General features: G+C 38.2%; 4 protein-coding genes across 18 annotated transcripts in view; 1 reads left to right on the forward strand and 3 right to left on the reverse strand.

Annotated features, from left to right (window-relative positions):
• The window catches only part of tjp2a (tight junction protein 2a (zona occludens 2)), a 29462-nt gene extending 16403 nt beyond the window's left edge, over window positions 1-13059 (reverse strand). For 2 of the 5 annotated variants that reach the window (XM_037266334.1, XM_037266333.1), the window contains exons 1-3: window positions 8038-8159; window positions 5946-6075; window positions 1105-1158 (exon numbers count right to left, since the gene is read on the reverse strand). In XM_037266334.1, coding sequence (XP_037122229.1) covers window positions 1105-1158; window positions 5946-6075; window positions 8038-8144 — 291 coding nt within the window. In that variant the 5' untranslated portion in view covers window positions 8145-8159. Of the gene's footprint in view, window positions 1-1104; window positions 1159-1835; window positions 1923-4038; window positions 4239-5945; window positions 6076-8037; window positions 8160-12910 lie in introns of those variants that run through there. The other 3 variants (XM_037266337.1, XM_037266336.1, XM_037266335.1) reach the window with 3 other exon arrangements.
• Window positions 1-25371, reverse strand: part of LOC119131662 (lymphocyte antigen 75-like) — a 1013224-nt gene that overhangs the window by 234433 nt on the left and 753420 nt on the right. The window lies entirely within an intron of this gene.
• Window positions 1-25371, forward strand: part of LOC119131727 (C-type mannose receptor 2-like) — a 399366-nt gene that overhangs the window by 69230 nt on the left and 304765 nt on the right. The gene's annotated exons all lie outside the window — the stretch shown is intronic.
• On the reverse strand, window positions 14113-24053 carry pip5k1ba (phosphatidylinositol-4-phosphate 5-kinase, type I, beta a). 9 transcript variants are annotated; one of them, XM_037266399.1, is made up of 17 exons: window positions 23919-24053; window positions 23572-23737; window positions 23440-23497; window positions 21231-21425; window positions 20711-20841; window positions 20509-20626; window positions 19920-20072; window positions 19425-19721; window positions 18551-18732; window positions 18116-18196; window positions 17982-18030; window positions 17818-17902; window positions 17601-17732; window positions 17317-17419; window positions 17013-17109; window positions 16484-16833; window positions 16329-16436 (listed from the first exon to the last, which is right to left on the reverse strand). In XM_037266399.1, the coding sequence occupies exons 4-16, from the start codon at window positions 21300-21302 to the stop codon at window positions 16513-16515; spliced, it is 1821 nt and encodes a 606-aa protein (XP_037122294.1). In that variant the 5' UTR covers window positions 21303-21425; window positions 23440-23497; window positions 23572-23737; window positions 23919-24053; the 3' UTR covers window positions 16329-16436; window positions 16484-16512. The 9 variants fall into 9 exon arrangements, with proteins under 9 accessions (XP_037122300.1, XP_037122302.1, XP_037122294.1 ...); XM_037266400.1 differs by having other exon boundaries at window positions 23937-24052; XM_037266405.1 differs by lacking the exons at window positions 16329-16436; window positions 23919-24053 and adding an exon at window positions 14113-14785 and having other exon boundaries at window positions 16570-16833; window positions 23572-23912.

Here is a 25371-nt window from a genome sequence, read left to right on the forward strand (position 1 = left end):
CACCCCACTTATTTTTATTCTCCTGTTTCTTTTTTTTCTAACCAAACAGATTAAACACATTTAGAGTCACTGTTCATTTTCTTTATCGAGTGTTATATTTCTAGAAAAAAAGATACACTCATTTTACTATTTAAGATTCAGGTTTTCCTTTATGGAGTTTGCACATCTTCTTGTGTGGATTTTCTCGAGCGAAAGGTTAATTGAATACTAAATCAGACTTGGGTACAGTATTCGATGACCAGTAGTTCATATCCATCTGCTGCAAAATTTGGACAAAGTCAAAATAAAATTTAAAATAAATCTGGTGCTTGTCACTCCCACTGTAGCCATAGGGAATAATGAGAGTTATTTGTTATTTGTGTATATGTATCTGCATGCGTGTGGGTAGTATAAGCGACCAAGTGCAAGTGCAAATGTGTCTTAAAACAAAGACACATTAGCATTGCTCTAAATGTCATCACACTTTAATGAAATCCAATAAATATGAATCCACACAGTGTAGTAATTTTTTTTTTTATGAATGTTCATTAAAAACTGATAACGTTAACACGATATTTGTAGATTGGAACTTTGGTTCACAAATGCCACTGTCTTTGACCACATTTGTTTAGGAACAATTTTCAGACAAATATTACTTTGCCTTGTGAACTTACAGCATCACAATGGCAGTGACAAAACAGTTATTTTGTTCTATGTAAAGACATTAAATTATTCTGGAATGTGATCGAGGCTATAGTTTGCCACGTGGCACCTTGGTTAAATGAATTGCCTACCCCTGCTTAAATCAGTCAGGGTTGTTTGTCTATATGTGGCCTGCAACTGACTGGAGAACGGACCAAGATGTAGCAAGCCACTTGCCCAAACTCCGTTGGGATAGGTTCCGGTACAGGCGTGACCCTAATGAGTACAAGCAGTATAGAAAATGGGTCTGTGCCTAATGAGTAACTGTAGCGTGATATGTCTCTTACATCTGTAGGCTGTTTGTTGGCTAACTGCAGCCTGTCAGTTTTTAATTTGATGCTCTTAGTAAATCACAAACAGGCAGCAGCAGTCCGTGTCTAGATGTAAATAAAATAGAATGAGATGAAGTAGTGATGGACTTACCCTTTGCAGGGTCACTGTATACTGTTCCCAGACCGTTTCCTCCATAACAGGGTTCTAGAAAGAGAAAGGCAAGATTACGTCAGTGACTTCATTCGACTTGACTGTTTAATAATGAAATACGTGATGTAATGACAAAGGCACTTCATTAGTCTGTACCATTGTTATACAAGCAGGAGCTCTTAAAACTGCCAGTTATCTGCAGAGCCGCATCAGGGTAGACTTTGAAATTGTGATACGACTCAAGACGAGGCTTAGCATTTTGGTTTAGTTCTTTTTTCAGTCCGCGAAAATGTCTGATGCAAGTATTCAATAACTAACATTAAAATAAATAGTTATCTGCTAAATGCGAGTATTCAAATAAGCCAAGAAAATCGCTTTTCGATAAGCTGAACATCTGATATGTTGACAATGATACAATCATAACATCGCTTTGCCATTATTAAAAACGTTGATTTCTAGCATTCCCAAGCCCATATAATTGTTATTATTGTGCACATTTTGCGCACGATTAAGAAAAAGCCGCAGGGCCGTAGGGTTTGAATTTTTTCAAACTACTCCCAAGTTACGTTTGACTATGTTAAAATTGATTTAAAACGTGACATCATTTTATAATTAACTTTCGACTCTTCCGTAGTACTCAAATTGCATGAATTCATTTGTATCCACAACCAAAAGACTGGCATTGAGCAACACCTGAAATAAAAGTTAGCCATTTTAGTCAAAACACTCACGAGTCCCTGCAGGATACGTATGGTTTTGACCGCGTGGGCCCATTTCCTGTGCAGGCTGAGGACAGTCTTCATTCCTGGCACTCTTCTCTTCCTATCGGTGTCTTTCCCTGATCACCGCCAGCGGTGCTCTGGCAAACTGATGTGCGCCACGGACTCCTCCTTGGCCACAGCTGCACAACCACCAGCTGCTCTCTCCCTGCATCTGCCTGACTGCCGTTGACGTAAGCGTGATTCTGCTGGCCTACATTCAGCACAAATCCCAGTGTTGGTAGGCAGTGTAAACATACAGACCAACCAACGCTTGTATGGTGGGCGGTGATTAACCATCCAAGTCTGCACCAGCATCCCGACAACTAACCAGCATTTGTTTAATTTGATTTTATGCTACAAAGCAGCCAAACTATTAGCAGGGGTGTCAAACTCGTTTTTTTCGCAAGCCGCATTGTCGTCATAGCTTCTTTCGGAGGGCCATTATGACTGTCAACCCAAATAAATGTATGAGCACCTCATATTATATACAGTAAAAGCTACAAAACAAATTGACAAATAACTCATTTTCAAATCAGACGAGTAAAAACTGGTCAAATATTTTTTTAAAAAGATATTAAAAGTGAAGACAATTTGCAATTCTAGTAATGACACACGAATTTGATGCACAACTTGTCTTCGAGGGCCACATAAAATGATGTGGCGGGCCGTATCTGGCCCCCGGGCCTTGAGTTTGACACCCGTGCATTAGAGTGTACCGGCGTAAACAAACTAGCACAATTGATAGAATGTCAACTGGAGTTGTAAGCAAGAGATGTGGTAGGGTTAAAAAAGAAAAGTCTGTAAAGCAATATGTTCATTGACATTACAGAACTTTGCCTTAACCCAGGCGTGTCCAAATTCCGGCCCGCGGGCCAAATCCGGCCCCCGGTCAGATTTCATACGGCCCGCAGCTTCGGTCTTATAATGTATTATTTATGGCCCGCCTGCACTGTCAAACTGAATTAAAAAAATCAGGATACTCCCAAATCCCACACCTTTCTATGTTACCCAACTTTGCACTACAAAATAATCAAAATGGAATTCAATCAGAAGCAGCAACAAGAAACTACAAGATGCAGTCTAAGTGAAAATGCAGCAGGCCAGTCAAAAGCGTTTGGCAAAGGGTTCAATCACACACACACTTCCATGATGTGTTGTGATTGTGTTCACTGCTAGAAGGCTGGCTCGGAGGATAAGCAGTAGTTTCCCGAGTTTAGGCCATTATATAACAATTTCCTCCAATGAGGGGGCGGTAGAAGGTAGAATCCAATTCACCATTTCAAATACAAAACAATATTATAGAGGAGCTTATTCTCCACGTAACATTTGGACAGCCTTTATTTCAAACGTTGTGTTAAATATATGATCTTAATCTCTGGACTGCATAAAGTGAAATAGCCAAGTAGACAATAACATGATGCACACCATAGCAACATACATCTGAATGATGGATAACTATTTGACAACGTAGCAATCTTCAATTTATAACCTATTCACTTTACATGGAGTCGATCAAAATAAGTATGAATTAATGAGGCGCTTTGTCTATTAAATTAAGAGGCTATTTTCCAACCAAATGTATTGCTTTCTCTTGGCCTGTGAGACACATTCGTGTATCACGTCAATTATTTACACTAAGAAAACAATATATCTTGATCAAAATGCAAAACTCGCAAAAATGCATACAGACAAAAAACGTGTAACAAATATTGTCCGAGGCTGCCCCTTGCTGGCGAGACCGCGTAGGGCAAGTAAAGCGGTTAGTCGTGACTTAAGTTAAAACAACTACATATTGCGTTTGCCAATGTAATGTCACGTTTAATTTGTGATGAACAACAAATGCAAGGACTAGTCCATCCAAATGCATTGTATTTGACAAACGATCACATGACGTACGCTTATGCGGAGATCGGTGGTTGAACACAACCTAAATGTTTGAATTAGCAGCAAATCAGTGATGCTTAAAAATACTCACAGTATTGCACTGTAGATATACACACACATTCAACAGTACATTAATGCGCACAGCAGGTGCAACAACGCCCAGTATGACTTTGCGTTTCTTTCCGATCACCTACCGTAATATTACCTTACAGTAATGCAGGAGTAGTACATCAACATAAATATGCGTCAATGATTTAAAACGAACACTTCAGACAGACGCAATACTTACATTGAAATATTGAGTAGCATATCTGCCCAAGGAGAGCAGCCCGCCTCCGTTCACAGGCATCACGCACTTAGCAATGGCTCAAGATTTCCCAATCAGCAGGATCACGCACAATTCTACGTGTTCTAAGACGAACGGATTTCAGTCTAGAAAACAGAAAAAGCTCAACCCCAGTTACATTCTGCGACTAAAATAACTAAAAGAAAGAAAAAAGTTAACAGTCGTGCGAAAAGTAGCACCGAGTACGCTTGGCTCGGGACAGATGAGACCAAGTGGCAGCGAGCTTGGGGGGAGCCCGATCGAATAAAAAAATAAACGGTCCAGTGTGTCAACAAACAAAATGCAAGCTTTTATATTAAGGCCCTTCTAAAAATCCACATAGACTACGATGATTGTCATAAATGAAGAAAACCGTGCAACCAATGAAAAAGTATGTAGGTTCGTGACGACTAAAAAAAAACACCGTGATGGATTAGTCCAAGATTCGCTTAGATTTAAAGGTAACCTGCTGTGAGAGCTTTCCAGACAAGTGACACAAACAAGAATTAAATACAGCATGTAACGCGCATACATAAAATGGACACCAAGGGCAGGAACTAGTCTTCTCCCTACTTTTACCAATACATAGAAAATTACATTTTTGTATTGTTAAGTGATCACAATTTGATAATCATTTAACCACAACATTTAAGACCATTTGGATTTGGTTCTCTAACCCTATGTCACAAAAATATAAGACTAAGAACAACCCAGTTCCACATCAAGACAACAATCAACACAAGAATGTTTGGTTAAGGTCATTCAAACTCTCTTTCCAGGTCAGGCAGACCCAAACAATAACAAAGAGCCATTGAATAACAGCACATAATGGACTAAGTTCAGAGCTATGTGAAAAATGCAAGGATACTATATGTATGAGTCAATGGCATATCTGTCTGGGGACAAAATAGAGATCATTGTGTGATGCTGCACGACAATTATCTATTTGTTACATGATAAGTATGTTTCATTATATTTCAGTATTATTTCCAACACAAGGCTAAGCACACAAAACAGCACAAACCAAAGCTTTTCCTCTCAATACAATAACAAATTCTGTATCCTATCAACATAGTTTAACAATTCAGCACACAAAGGCATTCAAATTGGTCCACTCTAATGTAGTTAAGCTTCTCTGGCCTCAATAATTACCCTTGTTAGACAGTTAAAACAATGAACTGCGCAAGCGGAGGTATGGGTCTCTAGTTAATTATCATCCTGCATGCAGGAGGGGTCACATAAGAGTATTTGGGTTCAAATGAAGAGGGGGAAGTCTGGGAAATATGGTATCACACAAACTCTAGTTTCAAGCTGTGTGCCAAAAGAGGAGGCTTTTGGTTTTTGTTATATTTTTGGACCAAGTTAAAAAAATCCATGACATTTGATGGGATTCTAAAAATAGTTTCTTCACATCATTTGTAGAGGAGGAGGAAAAAACAGAGCTGAGTGCCATGCGGGAAAAAAAAAATAGTACGGGACACTTTTTTTTTTCCACACACACATTCACTCACACACAAACATTCACACCGTCATATGTGGGAATCGAACTCACGGTATCGGCACACAAGACAAGCAAGTGCACCCCTACACCATCAGCGACTCCCGTACAGGACTTTTAGTGACCTTTTGTTCCAAATCGTGCAACTGCCATGCAGGGAATACCTCAATATACACTAGTCTAGGACCATATATTTGAGTGCAACCTCCACTTTCAAATGACAAATTCCACATATGTATGTATGTATGTATGAATGTCTTAAGCCAAGATTTGAATATCGTTCAAGGGTGCAGTCAAGGGCGCATCCGTGAGATCAAACAAGCATCTGTTTGAATTACAGCACCAACATTTTGCCATGTTTCACTTAACGTACCATCATAATAGCTGAGAAGCTGCGTGAGGAGAGGCGACGAAGATACAGGTAATGGGCTTCTCGCGACCAACAGAACTTGCGGTTGGACTTAAAAAGAGCAGCAGAAGTCTGGTCAGAACCAGGCTGGTCCCTGTGAGTGGAAAAAAAAATTATGTGAATTCAAGAAAATTCATAGGAAAATTATTTTACTGGTTCTTTTATCACAAACAAATTGTATTTAGGTTGAATTACCTGACATGTTTCGGCTAGTACTTCCGCCTTCGTCAGAGACTCTGATGAAGGCGGAAGTACTAGTAAAATAATTGACAATTGAAAACAAAATGAACATAGTACAACTATTCATAGGACAAGTTAAAAATACTACACTGGGTCTGTATTTATTACACAAAAACTAAAATGGTCAAAATAAAACATAATAATATCAATATAATATTATTATTAAAAATAATAATAATAATAATAATTTTATTTTTGAAATGTTTTGGAAAATATATTTTCCAGTTTTAAACCATTTTGAAAATGTCCAGTATTTTACATTTCTTAAATGACAGGCTGGCGCAACCATGAACATTGGACTTTCATTTTAAAGGGAGGAGCCGAGTACTGTAAACAGGATGTTGCATTAGCCAGAGGACCCGAAAGTGACCCTTGGGACTAAGCTAAAAAGGTTTGTAGAGCTAAGAAAAAATGCTCACAATCACATTCGCTAAAATCAGAGGTCTCCAACAGCAGAAAAGAAGGTTGCCACTTGCCAGGCCCGACCAATTGTCCCTCTTGCTCACAGAATGGACGGAAGTAGTTTTCAATTTTTCCGTGTAATCATCCCTATCTGGGTCAAGTGCCGACTAAACTCTCAGTCCATCCAACGGACCGTTTCGGCACACTGATGTGGAAGTCTGCCAATGATAGGGGTTTCTGTTTACATTCTATGTTTAGAAAAATATCCATAACTTCAGTAAGCAAGCTTCAGGCAGACATATACTCTTCTCCAAGACACAATGGAGGCAATATTTTTGCCGTAAATTGAAAACAACCAAGTTTTTCATCAAATATGACAAGAGCTAAACATTTCAGCTTTTGTTTGCAGGTATTTACAACTTAAATAATACTGTTATTTGTAACAAAACATGCACATTTTAGGCAACCATATATTGATTAAATTGAAAAAGACTGTACCGGTGATCTGTGTGTCCAATGAAAACAGGTCCAAACCTGCTTCCAGTTTGAAAAGTTTGTTAAGGTAAGACCAGCTCAATTTGTCTGAACAAAGGAATACAACGGCTAGCAAACCTGCTCCCAGTTGAGCTGAATCTGGGCTGAAGTGATTTTGCATACAACCAATATGATTTAAGACTGATAGGGTGGCATTGTTTTGTGGGTGAGGAGAGCAGAATGCATGATAGAACCTGCTGGCCTTCCAAACACAGACTTGTCAAACTATGAGGAAAGTCTACTCCTGGAAGAATTAACAATTTAACGACACCACACAAAAAAATAAAAATAATAATCTCAATTTGTAGGGTGGTATCTTCATCCAGGATGCTCCTGAATATCGTGAATGATACCATCATGTATTCATTGTGCCATTACAGGAGCATAAAAACAGGTGGAGATAAAGCTAGGAGATATAAACACGAATGACAGAATCTCAAGGAGTTGACAATCTTTTTGAATTCTATATTTTTGCCCATTATACAAATGGTTGTTCGGTTTATTACCATTAATCTGTCATCTGACACTGATTTACCCATATCAATCCGGCAGCTAATACTAACATTGAAAAGTAAGCAGACTTTGATTTCTTTTGGATTCCAATCACCTGCAATGTTGTGCCATTGAGTTTATGACTGACAATATGTGTTACTCTTGCATCGTGCTCTGGGATGAGGTGAGATAACATTTTCTTGTACATTGCCAGTGACTCGATGTACAGAAAGAAAGCTCAAGCTTCTTAATGGTTGTATAAGCAATGATGTGTCTTAAGTTGCTAATAACTAGCCTCTGTATCACAGGTTAGAACATTTGTAAAAGATAGCTATTCTACAGTACTACACACTTGCATGTCAAAAGACACAAAGGCCTTCAAACTCACCCAGGGGGTCTCCACAGTTTCCTGCCCGGTGGAAGAAGCTCTCGTTTGTTAAGGGGAACGATCCCCATTGCCGCCTGCATGATGGTAATGAACTTCTTAAACTTCATCTTCTAAAACTCCTCCAACGTAGAAAACATCACGTAGATCGCATCATCCATTAGCAGTGTCCCATTTGCTAGCGAAGACCAGAATCATCTCCACATGCTTTCTCATCTTCTGTATTGCAAAGATGCTAAACTGCCTTGCCGCTTCAACGCGGAAAGTCTTTCCATGCCAACAAGGCACCAAAAAGCAATGTTGCTGTGGCGTGACTACTACGAGCACCGTCCCCGACCACACAGTCTGACAGATGTCCTTTTGGCTTCTCCCAGTGATGAAGGATCAAAGGAAAACAAACGGCCACGTTTCTGCCAGGCGGTGGGCCGGCCGAGAGAGGATGACAGCACGTCACTGTTACATAATTGTGGAGCTTCTCTGAATATTAGACTAATGAAAACACAGCTTCTGCCATCACAGCGGCTGCTGCCGTAGGGATAACTGTGGAATTAAGCCCTTGACAGATCATGCATGTTCCCCGCCCCCTTCTCCTCTAATCCCTCAACCAGGCTAAGTCTTCTCACCATTTATACCCAGACAGAACCATACTACCTCACACTCAAAACCACACTTCAGTCGGGGCTGACCCTGTACAGTGGGTTAACTCGGGACAAAACTTAATCTTTGACTGATTGGAATCCTGATAACAAATTTAAATAAGCAAAGAATGATATCAGCATGCAAATTACAGTTGAGAGCATCGTCAGGACTTTCAGAGCATATTCATCATTTTTTACCATGGAGCCGCGTTTGATTATGCTTGTAATATTATGTGATCCATCAAACCATATATTTTCCATACAGTTATTTACAAATTCCATCTGTCATTTGGGCAGGGTTACACTCAGATGTGGCCAGATATGGACACACAACTATTCATACTCACATTTACACCAAAGGTCAATTTAGAGTATTCAATGAAACAAACATGAGAACATGCAAACTCCTTATAAGAAGGCTAGAGCCTGAATTCCAACCCCCCTAACCTCAGAAAACTGAGGCAGCCGTGCAAACCACCATCCACCATGCCACACAAGCTAAAAGTCTGCATACAAATGTCAAACTTCTGCTAATTATGGCAAAATTAAGCTTCATGAAGCACCAAAGCTTTGCAGCCAATTTGTTTGTACATGGTTCAAAGGTTCATGGTGCTTTGTTCGCTCTGTGGCGCCATCAAGTAGTCAAGAAAATCAAGCAGTAAAATATACAGTCTCAAAATTCATAGAACCATTTTTGGTGTTTTTAATTAACGAGGACAGACCTATATCAGCGGGCCATATACAGTTTTGTATTTGATTAAATCAAATTATTCATTCACAAGCCTTCAGACGTTTACGTTGATGTTTAAATATTGTTGTCTTAGTTATTTAATAATTTTGACACGGTTGCATGCAATAAAAATAATTGTTTACACTTTCAAATGTCTAAACATTTTTTCATTGCAAATAGAATGTGTATAATAGCTTTTGCTGGATCTAGCAATGATTATCTAATTTTACATTTCTCTTAATAGCCAACAATCGTAATCACTGTGGCCATGTTAACTGTAAAATTGAAACAGAAGAGCGAAAGAGACATAGTTAGTAATAACCTGAAAAATGCCGATCCTCCAAGCAAATTTCGGAAGTTTCAACCTTCTGCCTCAAGCTAACGTGCTGCTGCTGCTGTATTCTCAGACATGTTGTAGCTTGACTTATTGTTTTGCAAACGCACACAGAAACACGTGTATGTACTTGTCAGCCACAACATTTTATCTTTGAATCGATAAAAAATATCTATCAATCTTGGACTGTGGTGTATGGCACAGCTTGCACGACGGTCCTTCAATGGGTACAATCAATGCCAATCATAGAGAACAAATTTGGGGGGGGTTGATGGAAACAAATAATATCCTAGCTGCTGTTAGCCAAACTCTGGCCAGGATTTATGTTCTAGGAGCTTGGATGTCATGACAGCAGTGCAGCTTTCAGAAATCCTTGCTCATACCCATACTACAAGCACAGCAGGGGGGCAGGGAAAATAACAAGCGGCTATTTTTAAAAACGATTGGGTAACAACAGCACAAAAGGAGACAGGGGGGAAAAAAAGAGATATAGTGCAATATTTGCCAGGATGGGTACAGGGAGGGGATGAATTACAAATACCACGTGGAAGAACACGTGATGTCAATAATCCATAACCTTCTCACATTAGTTTGTCAAATGTCATTACTTTGTATATCTTATAATTGTTAAACACATGGAATTTTTGCTAATACGTATATAAGTAGTATATAATTACGCTTTCATAAAACCTCACCACGGTACGGGAAAGGCCGGGAGAAAGAGTGCCGTGCACTCAATTTAATAACCAACACAAAGTGTAATGTCAATATTTAGCATAGTCCCGGCAGTAAACCAGCTGCAAATAAGCCCAAGGACTGAAGCAACTGAAGCAAACTAACAGCAGGATGGTGTGTTGCCTCTGGGCAAAACAATATTTTGTTGTTATTAGGAGATTGCGGCTTCGGAGGCAGCAGTAAACACAACACTGCAGAATAAGTTTTGAGCTGAATGAAAAAACATACTTGTCAATAACCTTAATCAAATACATATGTAAGATTTTAAATACATGTCAAATAAATTTGCAAAGTGCCAGTGCGTTTTCGCTGTATTTGCACGTGGACTCCGGCCGGTTTACGATAAACTGTAGCTTGAGGCTCATCATTGGAGCAAGTGTACAGCATCTCATACAATCGGCCCACTAGACCTGTGATGTGTGCTGAAGTTCATGACTGCTGAGTCGGATATGAAAGTAGGAACCTAAAATAGAAGATTAGCCTATATTTAAATGTCGTGACGACTGCCATGCCGCTTTTACGCATTAGACCAATGGCAGCGGCAATGTACTTTAACTCCACTGGGCATTTTGAGTCGCTTATCTGACTCAACAGCACAACTAAAAATTTCCCAAATACATTAACTAGACTGTCTCTTCTTTAAGCGCATGCCTGTGGTAATTCACGTGAGTGTAGTTGCTTACCTATCCTGCTTTTTGCTCATGTATTTGAACAGGAATTAAGAAAATTAAGCTATTTCAATGAGGAAATCATGTAAAAATTTATAATGTATAAATGTAAAGCATGCAGACCAGAAAACTAAAATGGAATATAATTTGATGCACTTTATTTTTGTTTGTTTTAGGACTGCAACTTATAACCATTTTAATAATTGATTAATCTGCTGAACATCAATGATGTTGTGAAGACATTAAGTGAATCAATCAATCAATTCACATGATCCCTGATATCCCTTTATTCAAAAACAGGACATTATTTCAAATTGACAGCGCACGAACATAAATGAACTAAGATTCAGTTGCTGAATCTACTTTTTTTTTCCCAAAGTAAAACCTAATATTTTATTTTGAGTCAACACAAAGATACTATGTCTGCTTACATGGACGACTACAGAAATACTGGTGAAATGTTAGAATTGATTATTCTTATCAGCAATTTATCGTCACAGCTCTAGTTTGCATTATTTTTGTCTTCACAGGGTCATGTGTCATAGTGCATTGCCATTCTTTCACAGCAACAATGCAACTACAGTTTTTAGTCAACTTAATGCTTTTACATAAGCATTTTGTTTCTCTGTCCCAACAGGCTATTACTAAGGGCCAAGGCCATTATGCAATGTCCATATGCAATGCATGTGCGAGCCAGATGGAGTGACAAACACCACTCACAAATCTCTAATGTGTGTTGTGTTTAGAACTCGAGGGAGGCGTAGTCAATGCGGGCATGTGCCAAACATAAGTATAACATGCATAGGGGAATACTGACAAAAGAGCTTCAAAAAATGGTGGTAAAAATATTGTAACAATTTAAAGGGAACGGATGCTGTCACAGTTAAAATTGATCAGTTTAACATTTCGAAAGGAAAATGTTGCAGCATTCAGACTCCAAAGACAAAAATGTGCTGCCTCTCAGTCATGCCAATGAAAGTGCAATTGTCATGCAGGGCTAGACTGACTAAGCAACAGGCCTATCGTTGTATAATACAGGTGGGAGAGTAAGTACGGAGTATGCAGTAGAGTTTTGATCATTTTAAAATAAAGATGACTTGTGGTGTTAGATAAGACTTTCTGTTGGTTGGCAGCTCTACTAGTGGTCAACTGGAATTTTATTCAACTTGCATCTGAAATGTATTCCCGCTAGTCTTGGCACATATAAATTATGTAGAGCTCAGAGTTATGATGGCGTCTTTGTCATTTTGTCATCATTGCCACTGCATTAAAGTTTATACTCTAATTCAGCCCCCATCTTAGCATATACGGAGATCGGAAAATGTGTAATAATGAATAAATATGATGAACAAATAATGTATCTTTGTATAAATGTTTCTGTTTATCAGTTGTGACAGTAACTGGCTAAAGACTGTAATCATTATAGCCGCTATAATGGAGATTTTATTTTTTTTATATCCGGGATATAAAAAAAAAATCTCCATATAGGGATGACAATTTTAACAACGTCAAGACAGTTGTTACACATTCAACTGAGTGACTAATGCGTGATAAGAACTTATCTGACCTACAAAGACATTTTTTTTTTAAACCACTGATTTATGTGCAAAGGAAAAGGCCGAGAATTACCATCCAAATAAACTTTTAACACTAAAACTAATCGAAGCGCGACATGCGTGAGTAGCGAGGAGCGGTTCAAGGTTTTAAAATGTCAGCAAAGACCCGCACATACACTGTCGACATTGAGCGCGAGGCGCAGTAAGGTACATACCTGGTAAAACTTGTTACTTTCCTTTCCTCGACGTCACCAGAGGGGATTAATCCAAAAATACAAGAGAGAGAATCTGAAGATCTGAGCAATAACGAGATGTTTGTTACGTTGCTTAAATTCACCAGGTCCAAATATGCGCTATTTCCTGTTTCTCGCAGGTATGTGGGCGTGGCTTAGCAGCGACGGGCAGGTGGATGTTTGCAGGTTTCGGTTGCGCTGGTGACGTCATCGAATGAGTTATTCATCCTGGTGAAACGTTGACAAAATCATGCAATGAATCAGTTTGAGTCAGCGTAAATACACCAAACTGATACATTTTCTTGTTTTTTTACTGATCTTACAAAGCATTTGAGTACGGATTTGCCTCACCTAGCTGACGATATCTTGGAAAGGTCTGAGTTCTGTTGTGAACGCATGTGGTCCATGAAAACAATTGATTTCTTTTAAATAAAGCTTAGCCTTTGTTGTCAGTGTGGAACTTCCTTCTGGTTTCAACCACAATTCATCATAAATGAGGTATCAGGAAACTATGTTCTATTCATGTCTTTACGCAGCTATGGCAATTGTTTGAAAGGGAAATGAACACACGATCATTGTTCTTCTAAATATTTAGGGAACATTCTTTTCATGGGCTTTCAAATCTTTAGATATTTGCTTCACAAACAATGAAAATCACAAAAAAAACCTACCACTACTACTACTACTACTACTACTGCTACTACTACTACTGAAAAGAGGGTGGGGGGCATCTGCCCATATGCAATTCAATGTTTTTCTTTATGAGCTCAGTCATTTGTTTACATTAGGTTGATACTTGTCCATGATGACTCACACTGAAACAAAAATCCACTTTCTTGTATGACCACTATCACTATAATATTGGTGCGCCCCCTTGTGTTGGAATGAACACGTCATTGTGCGCGTCATTGTGGTTGTACAATTAATTGTTCGCAGTGTCACATTGAGATAGAACCTTTCCCCTTATTACATGCAAATTATTTATTCAGCCTTGTAGAGTTGCAGAGAACTACAAAAAGTAAGCATATTATTAAATGAAGCCAAAATCAAATTTACACTGCTCCCCTCTACAGATGGTTGGTATTGTTTATGGAATTGTAAAACGTGGGTTCGATAGAAATAAGGAAAACTAGATTCCTGTGGGCCAATAAAATAATAAACAAACAAACCCAACATCAAAACACTCATATTTCACAAATTTTATTTGATGTCTATGTTAACTTTCTTTTTTAACAGTGTAGTGGCCATGGAATTGATGCAATATTTTCTTTCATATCTGTCTCCACAGAGCTCCGAAGGAATGATCCTAAAATTGTACATATTTTACAGCCACAACTACTTCTATTACAAGTTCAAATCACTTTGATTTTTAAACATTTTTAGGCACATGAAAAAAAAAAGGATGAAATGAAAGCAAGAGATATCAATATGATTTCAATATGTCAACATTTCAGTTTAGATACAATGTAATAGCAAGCATGTTGGAAAATAAATTAGGTGCGCATGTGAATGACTTGTGAAAATATTTGCCCAGGGATCCAGCCACTGAGAGAATTTGAACAATTACATACAAAATAAAAACAATTGTACAATTAGCAGCATGTGTGATGTATTGTAACAAAACCAAGCTCTACCGTATTTGCTAGCGTGATTTGGTGTGAAAGTCATATAGAATGCCACTTCTCATTGGACTTAAAGGAAATGAAAGATATTGAGCATGTACTGTAAATACCGGCAGTTCACATCATCCATACATCTACTATTGTGAGGTCTCAATGTATTGACATTGCACAAGGTCATCCTCTTCTACCTTCCATCCGCTTTTCCTGGCGAGCAACCACCGTCTTTTTCTCCTCACTATAAAGTACAACATCCAAAAACAAAACCAACATTCATTTTTAGTTAGAAAACTCATTCTGGCTTCTAAATATATTACATATTTAATACAATTACAGACAACTAAGCAGGCCGATGCTGATGTTTTTGTGTGAAATTGTTAAAAGCATAGAAGTTAAACAGAAAATATTTCTAAGCCAAATAAGACAAGTGAAAAAAAAAAAAAAAAAGAGGGCACACAAGTCACAGTTTACTCTAAAGCTTTGGTACCTCACCCGAACCTAAATTTCTCTTCTGGCGTTCTCTGTCCAACAGTTCCAATCACCTGTGTCCGTGCTTGTATGTACACCATGTGTTTTCAGTAAAAGTGTAATGGTCCGTGGGGGAAGCTAAAATGAGAGTGTGCAACCAATTTGATGTCTATCTCTGCAATTTTGTCTGCACCCTTCTGATCTTATTCAGTGAGTCTGACAAACTTTGTTTATATTTGTGAATAAAAAGAAGGAAACTGAGATCTGAAACGTGGATAATACAAAGATGGATGTAAATATAAAATCTTTGACAATAGATTTAAACAATGAAAATAACCTGTCCTTCAATACTGGGGTGTCAAAGTTATTTTTTTTTGCGGGCCGCATTGTAGTCATAGCTTCTTTCGGGTCATTATGACTGTCAACCCAAATAAATGTATGAGCACCTACAGTAAAAGCTACAAAACAAACTGACAAATAACTCATTTTCAAATCAGACGAGTAAAAACTGGTCAAATATTTAAAAAAAAAGGTATTATTAAAAGTGAAGACAATTTGCAATTCTAGTAATGACACACGAATTTGATGCACAATTTGTCTTCGCGGGCCACATAAAATGATGTGGCGGGCCGTATCTGGCCCCCGGGCCTTGAGTTTGACACCTGTGCTGTATACCTTGACCCTAATTTATTTTATTTACACATACGCATCTGCAAAACTCAAGTTACCATTACATTTTATTTGCTGAGTCTATATTCATTTTGTTATCAATGAATGAAAAGGCTTCCCACAGCAGTGTGTTAAGCAGTTCTTAACGTAGTTAATTAATTTTCGTTGAATGTCACTATTTTACATCAATAGCGTTTGAGAGAAGATTACCCCAATGTCTCCAGGCTTTCCACATTGCTTGGGAAGCGGCCTGACAAACAGCTCCATATAAGCCTGAATGAGGATTTAGTAGTTATGTAAGAGAAGTAGAGGAGAAAAACTCAACTCAGGGAACTTGGAGTTGATCTGACACATTACTGAGTGGAAGCAGAGGTTCCAAGCTCATCAGTTAAACTGCCAAGATTTAAGAAAGTGGAAAAGCACCCAGTAAAAGGGAAATTCCCAAGAAAGATTTTATGCTTGGAAGAAAGTCAGGGATTAACATTGCAATATAGCGCTCTCTATCGTCTGGCGCCTGAAATAAAAACATGCTCGTAAAATAAGATGGTAAGCTACTGTTGGTTAACCAATACCAAACCAAGCCACCCAGCATCTATAGCCCATTACAATAAATCATTATATATTATTAAAATAATAATTTTTAAATTGAGTTGCTAAATTGTTGTTTATCAAGTGATTGTAAAATAACCAACTGTAAATTCTTTCATTTTATAAATAAGCATGATCAGGTTTGCAAATTGGCTGAAGCTTGTTGGCATTACTTTTTCCAATTTAAAAAAAAAGCCATATGTTGTATTGTAATAAACAATAATGTTCATTTGAATTATTTTAAATTAAACAGTAACACACACATACAATGCCACACACCCATGCACAATATAGTACCTGTATGTTCTCTGTGTGTGTCTCACAATTTGCTTGCATTTTACTCTGAGGATCTTCAACTGTCTCTTTTTCCTGCTCAGTGACTCCCAAGTCCTTTGGTTCTCCCTCAGTGGTGCGCTCAACTTGCTTCTGTTCAGCTTTCTCAACATCATCATTTGGCTCTTTGTCAATTTCTGCCTCATCGTTATTTGTCTTTCCGGTGCAGAAATAGGGGGGCTCATGTGATGTTTGCAAGCTGAGCTGTAATTGGTCATTACCTGAACCCTGAGTACACGTGATGTCATGTTCAGTCGACAGCAAGAGCAAAATGCATGAAAGATAATGAAGTAATCAAATTCATGATAGACAAAAATATCAACTTTTTTTTACTGCTTAAAAATTCAAACTAAGCTGAGCATCCTTTTAAGAAAAAGTGTCAAGCATGCAGGTATTGTATTTCATACCAAGTAGGCATCCAGTTCAGAGTCTGACTGGCTTCTGCTGAGGGGCGGCAGAGGATCATCCAATGCAAGTGTTGAACTGGAGGCACGTCTGTGCTCACTGAAGTATAAATAAACATTGGTCAAAAAATATTTTGGTCACGCTGTGATCGTTATTCAAATTAAGGTCGAACCGGACTATATTCGAAGATAATGACAAGGTCCAATCTAAGTGTTATTTTTAGATTATGATCTTTTTTCTCTTAATCAAATAAGAGCAATGTCTTTTTTTTTGTAGTTTATGGACGACAAAGGGCGCCATGTATACCTGTTATTAAGGTGCTCTTCTTCAGCAGACTTGAACGTAACAGCAGATTTTTGTTGAACATCTGGTTGATTGGATGAACTGCAAACTGATGGAGAGAGCCAACATATCCATCAATACAAGTTGAGTTTTAGTCATGCTGTTGGTTTAACTTGTTAGTAGAAAAAAAAGTCAATAAGGATACAACAGAGAGAGTGTTGTTGGTGTTCCACATTTTTCTTTGGTAAGAAGTCGGGAAATATGTTTATTTTAATTTATTTACCATCTAGGTTCTTTTTTTTATTTACCATCTAGGTCCTCCATGCTTTGTGCTTTCTTCGTCTCCAATTCCTCCTTTTGAGAAGAAAGCAACTCCTGTGAGGCTGACTTCACTGCATAAAAAGAATTCTTCTTCCTTTTGGAAGATATTCGTCTCAAAGCTGTCGAACAAAACAGTGCAAGTGTGTTTAAGAAAAGCAAATTCTTTAGCGTACGATGGCAATCACGATGGCAAAAATAACTCACGATGGATGCGTTTGAACACGACTGAGCTCATGAATTTCAGGAATCGGTTTGCATAGAAATTGGGCCTGTGAACTGACACGGTGTCCTGAAAAGTAAAGAAAACTATCAGTCCCTCCCTGTCACCCCCCTACCAATCTCCAAGGAAGTGATGTGATGACACGAACCCCATCATGTAAAAGAGATTTCCAGGAATGTTCCACCTTCTTAATGAACCTGACAATAAAAATTGATTTGTATTACACTATCCACACAGAAAATAGCAAACACAGTATTGATAGTGTGTTTCTGAGAGGTGAACCTGTAGGACTGAAGGATGTCAATAATTCCTAAAAAGATGAGCAGGTGTTCATCTCTATGTTTAGCCGGAATTCCACCGAATCTAAAATGAACATATTCGCATAATTAATCCACACAATTTAAATGCAGCAAACAAGAGAGGTTTCTTAGGTTAGATTCAGTAGAACCTCGATTTAATGGACTAATTAGGGCAACGGCGTGTCCATTAGAGTCAATTGTCCTTGACACCAAAGTACTTTTTTTTGTAAACTAAAACTACTCAATATTATATTTTTTCCAGTGCCTAAAAATGCCCAGTATAGTAGAACATTCTTGTGAATAAATGTATGCATGTTAAATAGTTTTAATTTTTTTAATTTAATTTTGGTCCCTTAAATTGAGGTTCCTCCATATTTCTTTTTTTTTTTAGAACCAGAATTATAAAAGGTTTCCTCACGTGTCATCGTCTGCCACTGGTTCTGGATCTTTCACAGTACCCTGGATGGATTCAAGAGCAGTGGAGTAGAGAACTCTCTGCTTCCTGCTGTCACGTCTGCTCTCTCTGCTCGACACCTTGGGGTTTAAAACATGAATTCCAAGCAAGAGGCTGTAGTCCATGATTTTGAAGCTTTCTAGAACCTAAAAAGAAGAGCAAATAGCAGATGAATTCTATATTTTCTTTTATTTTCATCTGAAATTGACGAGAAGGGCAGCAAAGCAAGTTTGTGGTTCGCCCATGTGTTTCACATTTCTGAATTTCAGGTTTTAAACCTTTCTACGTGGAGTTGGCATGATCACCCCGTGCTATTTTTGTGAATATTTTTAGTCAGCTAAGATAGACTCCTGTCATCATAATGAGGACAAGAAAACAGTTTACAGTCCTTCCGGAATTACGTGAGCCTGTGAACAATACATGACTGGCAGACTTTTAGAATGTTCCTCTCAGGTCCAAATTAAGGGGACTTACTATGCAACAAGATACCAAAGTACAGTTTTGTACAACAAGCCTCAAACAATTCAGGCAGATCATAATGTCACAAAGAATTCCTGTACTTGAAAACAAAGACTTCCTTGAGCTGAGAAGTGTTACCTAACAATGAGGTCAGATGAGCCAGTTTCTGCAGCACAGTCCAGCTTGCTCATATAACTAATATGCTTGGTTCTACCAGGTCCTAAGCAACATCTGAATTACAACTAATTTCACCATTTAATAAGATCAAATTTTACCGTATACTAATTAACGCTTCAGCTTAATTTGAGTAATGGTTGAGAAATACCATGTTAATGCACAATAACTTAAATGAATGAAGACAAATTTTAGCGTAACTTACCCGGCAGTCTCTCTGCAGGGTTTTCATCAGGGCGTTGTGGGTCTCCGCATCGAAGCACAAACCTTCATGCATCTCTTGGAAATCCAAGTCTTTGAATGTAGGTGAAGACTTTAAGCGTTCTTTGCGTGAAGCACGACGTTTGTATGAGGAGCCCTTCAGGTCATACTTGTAGTGCATCTTCATGGCACGAGGCAGCACATTATTCATCACCACCACACGGACTGTTACGCCACCACACTGGATGCAGTAAAGGCCATAGAACTTGGGAAGCAAAGTTCTCGGGTTTTGGTTCAGGTTCTACAGAAGTGAAGCAAACGTTTTGGAGATGGAGTTCAACTTAATAATACAATATTAGAGTATCCAACTGTGAATACACTATATGGATAAATGTCTCTCCATCCATCCATCCATCCATCCATCCATCCATCCATCCATCCATCCATCCATCCATCCATCCATCCATCCATCCATCCATCCATCCATCCATCCATCTACCATGTAGTAGCCAGGTAGCAGTTTCTGCAGAAACTCCGCCTCCTTTGGTTGCACAGTCTTGATTATGAACTCATCATCACTGGTAAGATAGAACCATGAACTGCTGGCACCAGGGTTGGACAGCTCAATAAGAGGCTCGTTACAGATGGAGTACTGGAAATCACAATGATGCAATAAGTAGCTTTATCCAACCAACATTACATCACAAAACTACTTTCATAAATCATGTGTCATCAAAACTTAAGCAGCAGAACATTACTCCACAGTACCTTACAGTACATATATTGAGAACACTCAGCACAAATTGTTTTTGAGAAATGTATTTCCTGTTTTGCAAATTTCAATCTGAGGTATGGACCTAAGTGACTGAGCAAATCTGCAGTAAAGATTGAGAACATTGAAGCACTTTTTTTTAAACTTGAGTCAGAAAGCCTGATCGAGACCCTATTTAGGGGCAATAAATTACAACACTCCTAAAAATTACAAAACACCGCAGAATATACTCCATGTTTTACCACTTTGCAACATTTTGTATGCTCACCCCTGGATCAGGGTAATGAAATTAATCCAATTGCATCCCAAAACTTACCAGATAGTCATCTGGTTTGATGCCAAAGAGTTCCCGAAAGTAGCGGAATGCCAGCGGTGCATATGTTTTAAGACGGAAGTCAGGAAAGTGATGAGCAGGAGTCATGTTGCTGCCCTCACTGGAGAATAAAACAAAATCGAATTATAAATAAATACAAATGAATTATTCCTGGATTTACTGCCACGAGTTGAAATTGAAGTACCTTGGCAAGAAGACACTCTCAACTACGGAGAAATCTTGCATGAGAACATCTCTGTCAGGTTTGGAGCTAAGGTTTCCTACAGCATAACCAATGGCCAGCTGGATGGCTCCTTTCAGGGCAGCTGGTGTGGGCTGGAGAAAAACCCCAAAACAAAACAATGCTAAGATGGCATAAGGTAATTAGTTTAAATTTAAATGATTCAAGTGTTACTGGCAAAAATGAGACGCTCCATTTTTCCCATAAACAGATTAATGGAATGGAAGGACTGGAATCTGAAGCCAGTCTATTTGATTGTGCTGATTTTGAACAAACTTCCCTTTTGATATACTATTACAAGATCAAATATTGATTGGTTTATTGTAAGGTGCATTTTCAGGTGATAAATTGTATTTCTTTATTTTTAGGTCCCTGTAAATATCCCAACCAATAAAACCATTTTAGACTGGGCTAAACAAGATGCAAACCGAGTTTAGCAAACACATTCTACAGTCCACAATAAATGTCACAATCATGAACTTACCTTTTTGTGATCTTTTGGCACTTTGGAGGCATGGCTTCCTTTCCCTGAACTGATTGTGCTGCTGGTTGACATCTTTCAACGAGACAGAACTTGACAAGGAGGAAGTATGGACAAGGTACACCAGGTTCCCCTTTAATGTCAATCACGCCTTGAATAGAAATTACCAGAACTGCATTTTCCCCAGGTAAAACACTCCTGTAGGGAGACAAAGAGTCACATAGTTTAGAATATTTTCTCTTTATGCCCAGTAAAACGTTTTTTTTTTTTTAACCCCACATAGCTTACAAAATTGTGCTGAGGTTTCGGTCTGGAGAACAGCTTTCTGCACTCTGAAGGTCCTTCAGTGTTTGCGCGAGTGTTTAGCTGACGAATCCGCCACAAAAACCCTTGATCCCACTTAAGAAGGATTGGCAAAAAAATGTTGCTTACCCAATCCCCTCGTTTTATATAACAGAGGAAACATAATGTTTAGAAAATATTTGTCCATTTCCTCAGAAGCAAGAACAAAACATGGCAACTAAGAAAGATTCAGATTATATGCCATAATAAAGGATAATTGCTACCTTGGATTTTGTCTGGATGAATATGTGTTGTTCCATTTTGGACCACAAAGTGCCCTTAAAAATAAATATATTAAATGGTGTACATTTGTGCTGTTTAAGCTAAAATCCAATTTATGTTATTGAATGCACAAGCAATTATCTTTACTCTCTCACAAGAATTTAGTACAAAATCCTAAAAGTTTACTTAAAGCATTTTATACCCAAATAAATGGCAACAACAATGACTGTGTGGCCAGCAATTGTAAATATAGAAGAAATTCACTAAGTATAAATAATATATATAATATTGTAAATGGTAGTCATTTCCTCTAAAAATGTGTTAACAGTTTTTAAATGTAACATAATAATAAATAAATATTTGAGAAAGTATTGTTTGAACTAATGTATTTGAAGATCAAGAGGTGAAGAGGAAATGGTTGTGGCAAATAAACCAAGATGATGATAAATGAGCAGCAACACAGGAAACCTCAAAATCTATATTTCTCATGAACAGAACGTCACGGCAACCAGAGTCAGAAAAGAAATGCAAGCAATCACACGCTACATAACGCACAACGAGATGTTAATGAGAAGTGAACAAAAACAGTTTAAAAAAAATAATAATTAGGTAAGACCAGGAACGTTACAGTATGTGATTGGCTGATACAGGTGGGCATGACTGCTGACACCAGATAAAGTTCATGAAACTACGAGTACGTAAATGACAAGAAGTGCATGATCACAGGAGAAAAAACATGACCCCCACCCCCCACCCAAAAAAAAGATTAATATAAAACCACAATGACTCAAATACCTGTTTTCAAAACAGCAAGACTCTGGAGAGAGCAAAAAGATATGGGGACTTTTATTTTCAGGATTAAAAAAAATAAAACCGTTTCATAAGGATCATTCGGAAGCCTTTTTCACGTGGGTGGACCAGTTACAGGGTTAGTATTGTTTGTACAGATTAGAAGCAGATTTCAATGAATAGTTTGAACACCCTGTGACAATTCATTTTAGCTTTCCTCTTAGAAAACACACTGAGTGACATAATGGTATGAACTAAAATGACAAAGTAAGGGGGTAAGGGGGCTTGAGTGTGATCTGATTAGTGAAAGGAATGTGTAGGTATGTGACACAAATGGACTTCTTGTTGTGGATGATTGCACACATAACATAATAGGCCTGTTATATATGTTAATCACATCCAATTTGTTTGTCACAAGTTGGTTACTGTTTATAAACATGTTTGGAGGATGTCAATTCAAATTCAACCTGTTCTCACAATCACTTTCTGTCATTTTCAAAAATGATGTTGGTTACTTTTTACTACTCATTTTATAATTTTCAATAACATTCTCATGGGAAAACACAAGTGCAGGTAATATGTTTGTAATGTGCAGTGAATGCTGAGTAAAAATGTATGTACAGTACTTTTTTTGTCACCCACACAGTTTTGTTTGACAAGTACTGTAATGCGGATAATCTGCTCCTTATGATGTTGGTGAAGGGCAGTGGCGTTTATTTCCTCTTGCTACACTGAAGTCAAATTATCTTTCTGATGGCTGACAGCCAATGATTAACATTTCTAACATGAATTTCAACAACAATCTTAAGTAAAAGTGTCTCCTCACTGTTGAGAATAGATTTGCTGAAAGCTTTCTTACCTCAAGAGGCATTCTTTAATGAATGGAATCAGATGAGGTCAAACGAAACCAACTCTGCCTGAGGTGAGAAGCCAAATACAGCAATAACTTCCTCATCACTTCCTTTCTCTCTCTTTGTCTTTCTCCACCTACCTGTTGTACTTCTTGGGCCCGACTAGGTGTCAGTGAAAGGCCAAAGATTTCAAAACCTTTTCTCAAGCTCCTGTTTTATTGTCCATGCATTTCTTTAGCCTTGTCGGTGTCATGAAGAATGTGAAACGCAGTACGCAGGATACCTCGCTGGATCACCCGGCTAATACTAGTCAGACAACCATTCACACTCACCTTCCAACGTACAGGCAATTAGTCAATAATGATCCTAACAAACATGTTTTTTGGAATGTGGGAGGAATCTGTAACACCAACCCACACACAAGTCCAAGTTGACATAGATTCGGACATGGAAACTTGGTGTAAGGCAACATTGCAAAGACACTCACCCACTGTTTTATCCTTACTTGAATTTTCTGCAGGGCTTTTTCCTCATTAGCGTCACGAGTGAGCTGCAGCCTAGCCCAGCGGAGTTTGGGCAAGAGGCCAATTTACTTTGACCTGGGCGTGACCGACAGTTTTGTTAGGATGTCGAGCACGGATAACCAACGATGGTGCTCACTTTCTTACATAACCAATGATATGAACAAAGGTTCTCAAATTGTTACATAATATAATTAGTAAGAAATCTTCTGGAAAGCACTAACTATAATAGAGGTCCAAAAGGCCTAAAATAAAGACCAACAGTTGGTCAAATTTCAAATCCATTTCTGACCTCAAGAGGGGGCTCTTACAGCACAAGTACAGCCTCCATTTGTTCTATTTTGATAGCCTTTCCCGTGGACAATAAGGCACAGTAAAAGTTTACCAGGGTAAAGTAAAAACTGGCTCTTATGTAAGACGTCTGTTTGTAAAATTTATGGTAGCACTAAAATTCACCCCCTTAAAGAATCTGTCGTGATTTTAGGGCTTTTCGTGATGATTTTTGCCACTTATTGGCATGCCCACTTTTAGTGTGTTTGTATACAGGATATGATTACCGTAGTGTGATTGGTGTATTTATTTAAGACCCAGTTGTTGCATGGACTGGAAGCATGATGTCCCTCAGGGTCAGGTAAGGGTTGAACATTTTCCATGACAATCACTGAGGTGAAAAATGGGGATGATTGACAGATTAATGATATGCATTTGTGGAGCAGTCATGGAGCGTCAATTATCACTGATTAGCTGTAGAGACAATTTATTCACCACTATAGCGATTTAATTTGATTTAGCACTAAGGCTCAGATCGGTAATGATTGAACAGCCAAAGAGATTGCTATATACATGCTGGAGGTGGTCTTTACTTGAATTATAGCGCCACCTAGCAAAACCATGGTTAGGAAACTTCATTAAACAATGGGAAAATATAAATTGCTGTCAAGAATGATTATATTCCATGATAATGAGTCATGCACTTCAGGTGGTACAAATAACCTTGGTGTCGAAAAAGGTCAGAGCGACACAACAGCCTAGTCCAAGTGACCATGAAGAGGTCTCATCTAACGCAGGGATTACTGCATAGCTGCAGCATCCACTTGTGCCTCAAGAATGTCATAACTTAGAGGAGAAAACATTCACTGGGTATCATTCTGAAAAAAAAAAAAAAAAAAAACCTCTCCTTAAGCAAGGTGCATGGATGCGAGTTTCTTATCTTAGTGATGAAGAACAGGGAATCTCGACTAAGTTCTTCATTTGTACATGGAAGAATGGCAAACAGGAGGAGTGACACGGTGAGAGATTTTGTAAATGGAAAATGTTTGAGACTGATTGTTATCTGTAATTTATCAACTAGTTCAGAGTTACCCCATTATATGTGCATGCACAATCTAATGAGATCCAACTGAAAGATGAACCATTTGA

This window comes from Syngnathus acus, chromosome 12, assembly GCF_901709675.1.
Source record: "Syngnathus acus chromosome 12, fSynAcu1.2, whole genome shotgun sequence".
Classification (NCBI taxonomy): domain Eukaryota; kingdom Metazoa; phylum Chordata; class Actinopteri; order Syngnathiformes; family Syngnathidae; genus Syngnathus; species Syngnathus acus.

What these genes read in the sequence shown, in the direction of transcription:
- pip5k1ba (XM_037266402.1), bottom strand. Translation starts at nt 21,302, where the DNA reads ATGTCAACCAGCAGCACAATCAGTTCAGGGAAAGGAAGCCATGCCTCC. An exon ending in TGCTACCTGGCTACTACATG is followed by an intron (nt 19,722 to 19,919) that starts GTAGATGGATGG and finishes TCACTTCTGTAG; the next exon opens with AACCTGAACCAAAACCCGAG. An exon ending in CGTGTTCAAACGCATCCATC is followed by an intron (nt 17,733 to 17,817) that starts GTGAGTTATTTT and finishes TTTGTTCGACAG; the next exon opens with CTTTGAGACGAATATCTTCC.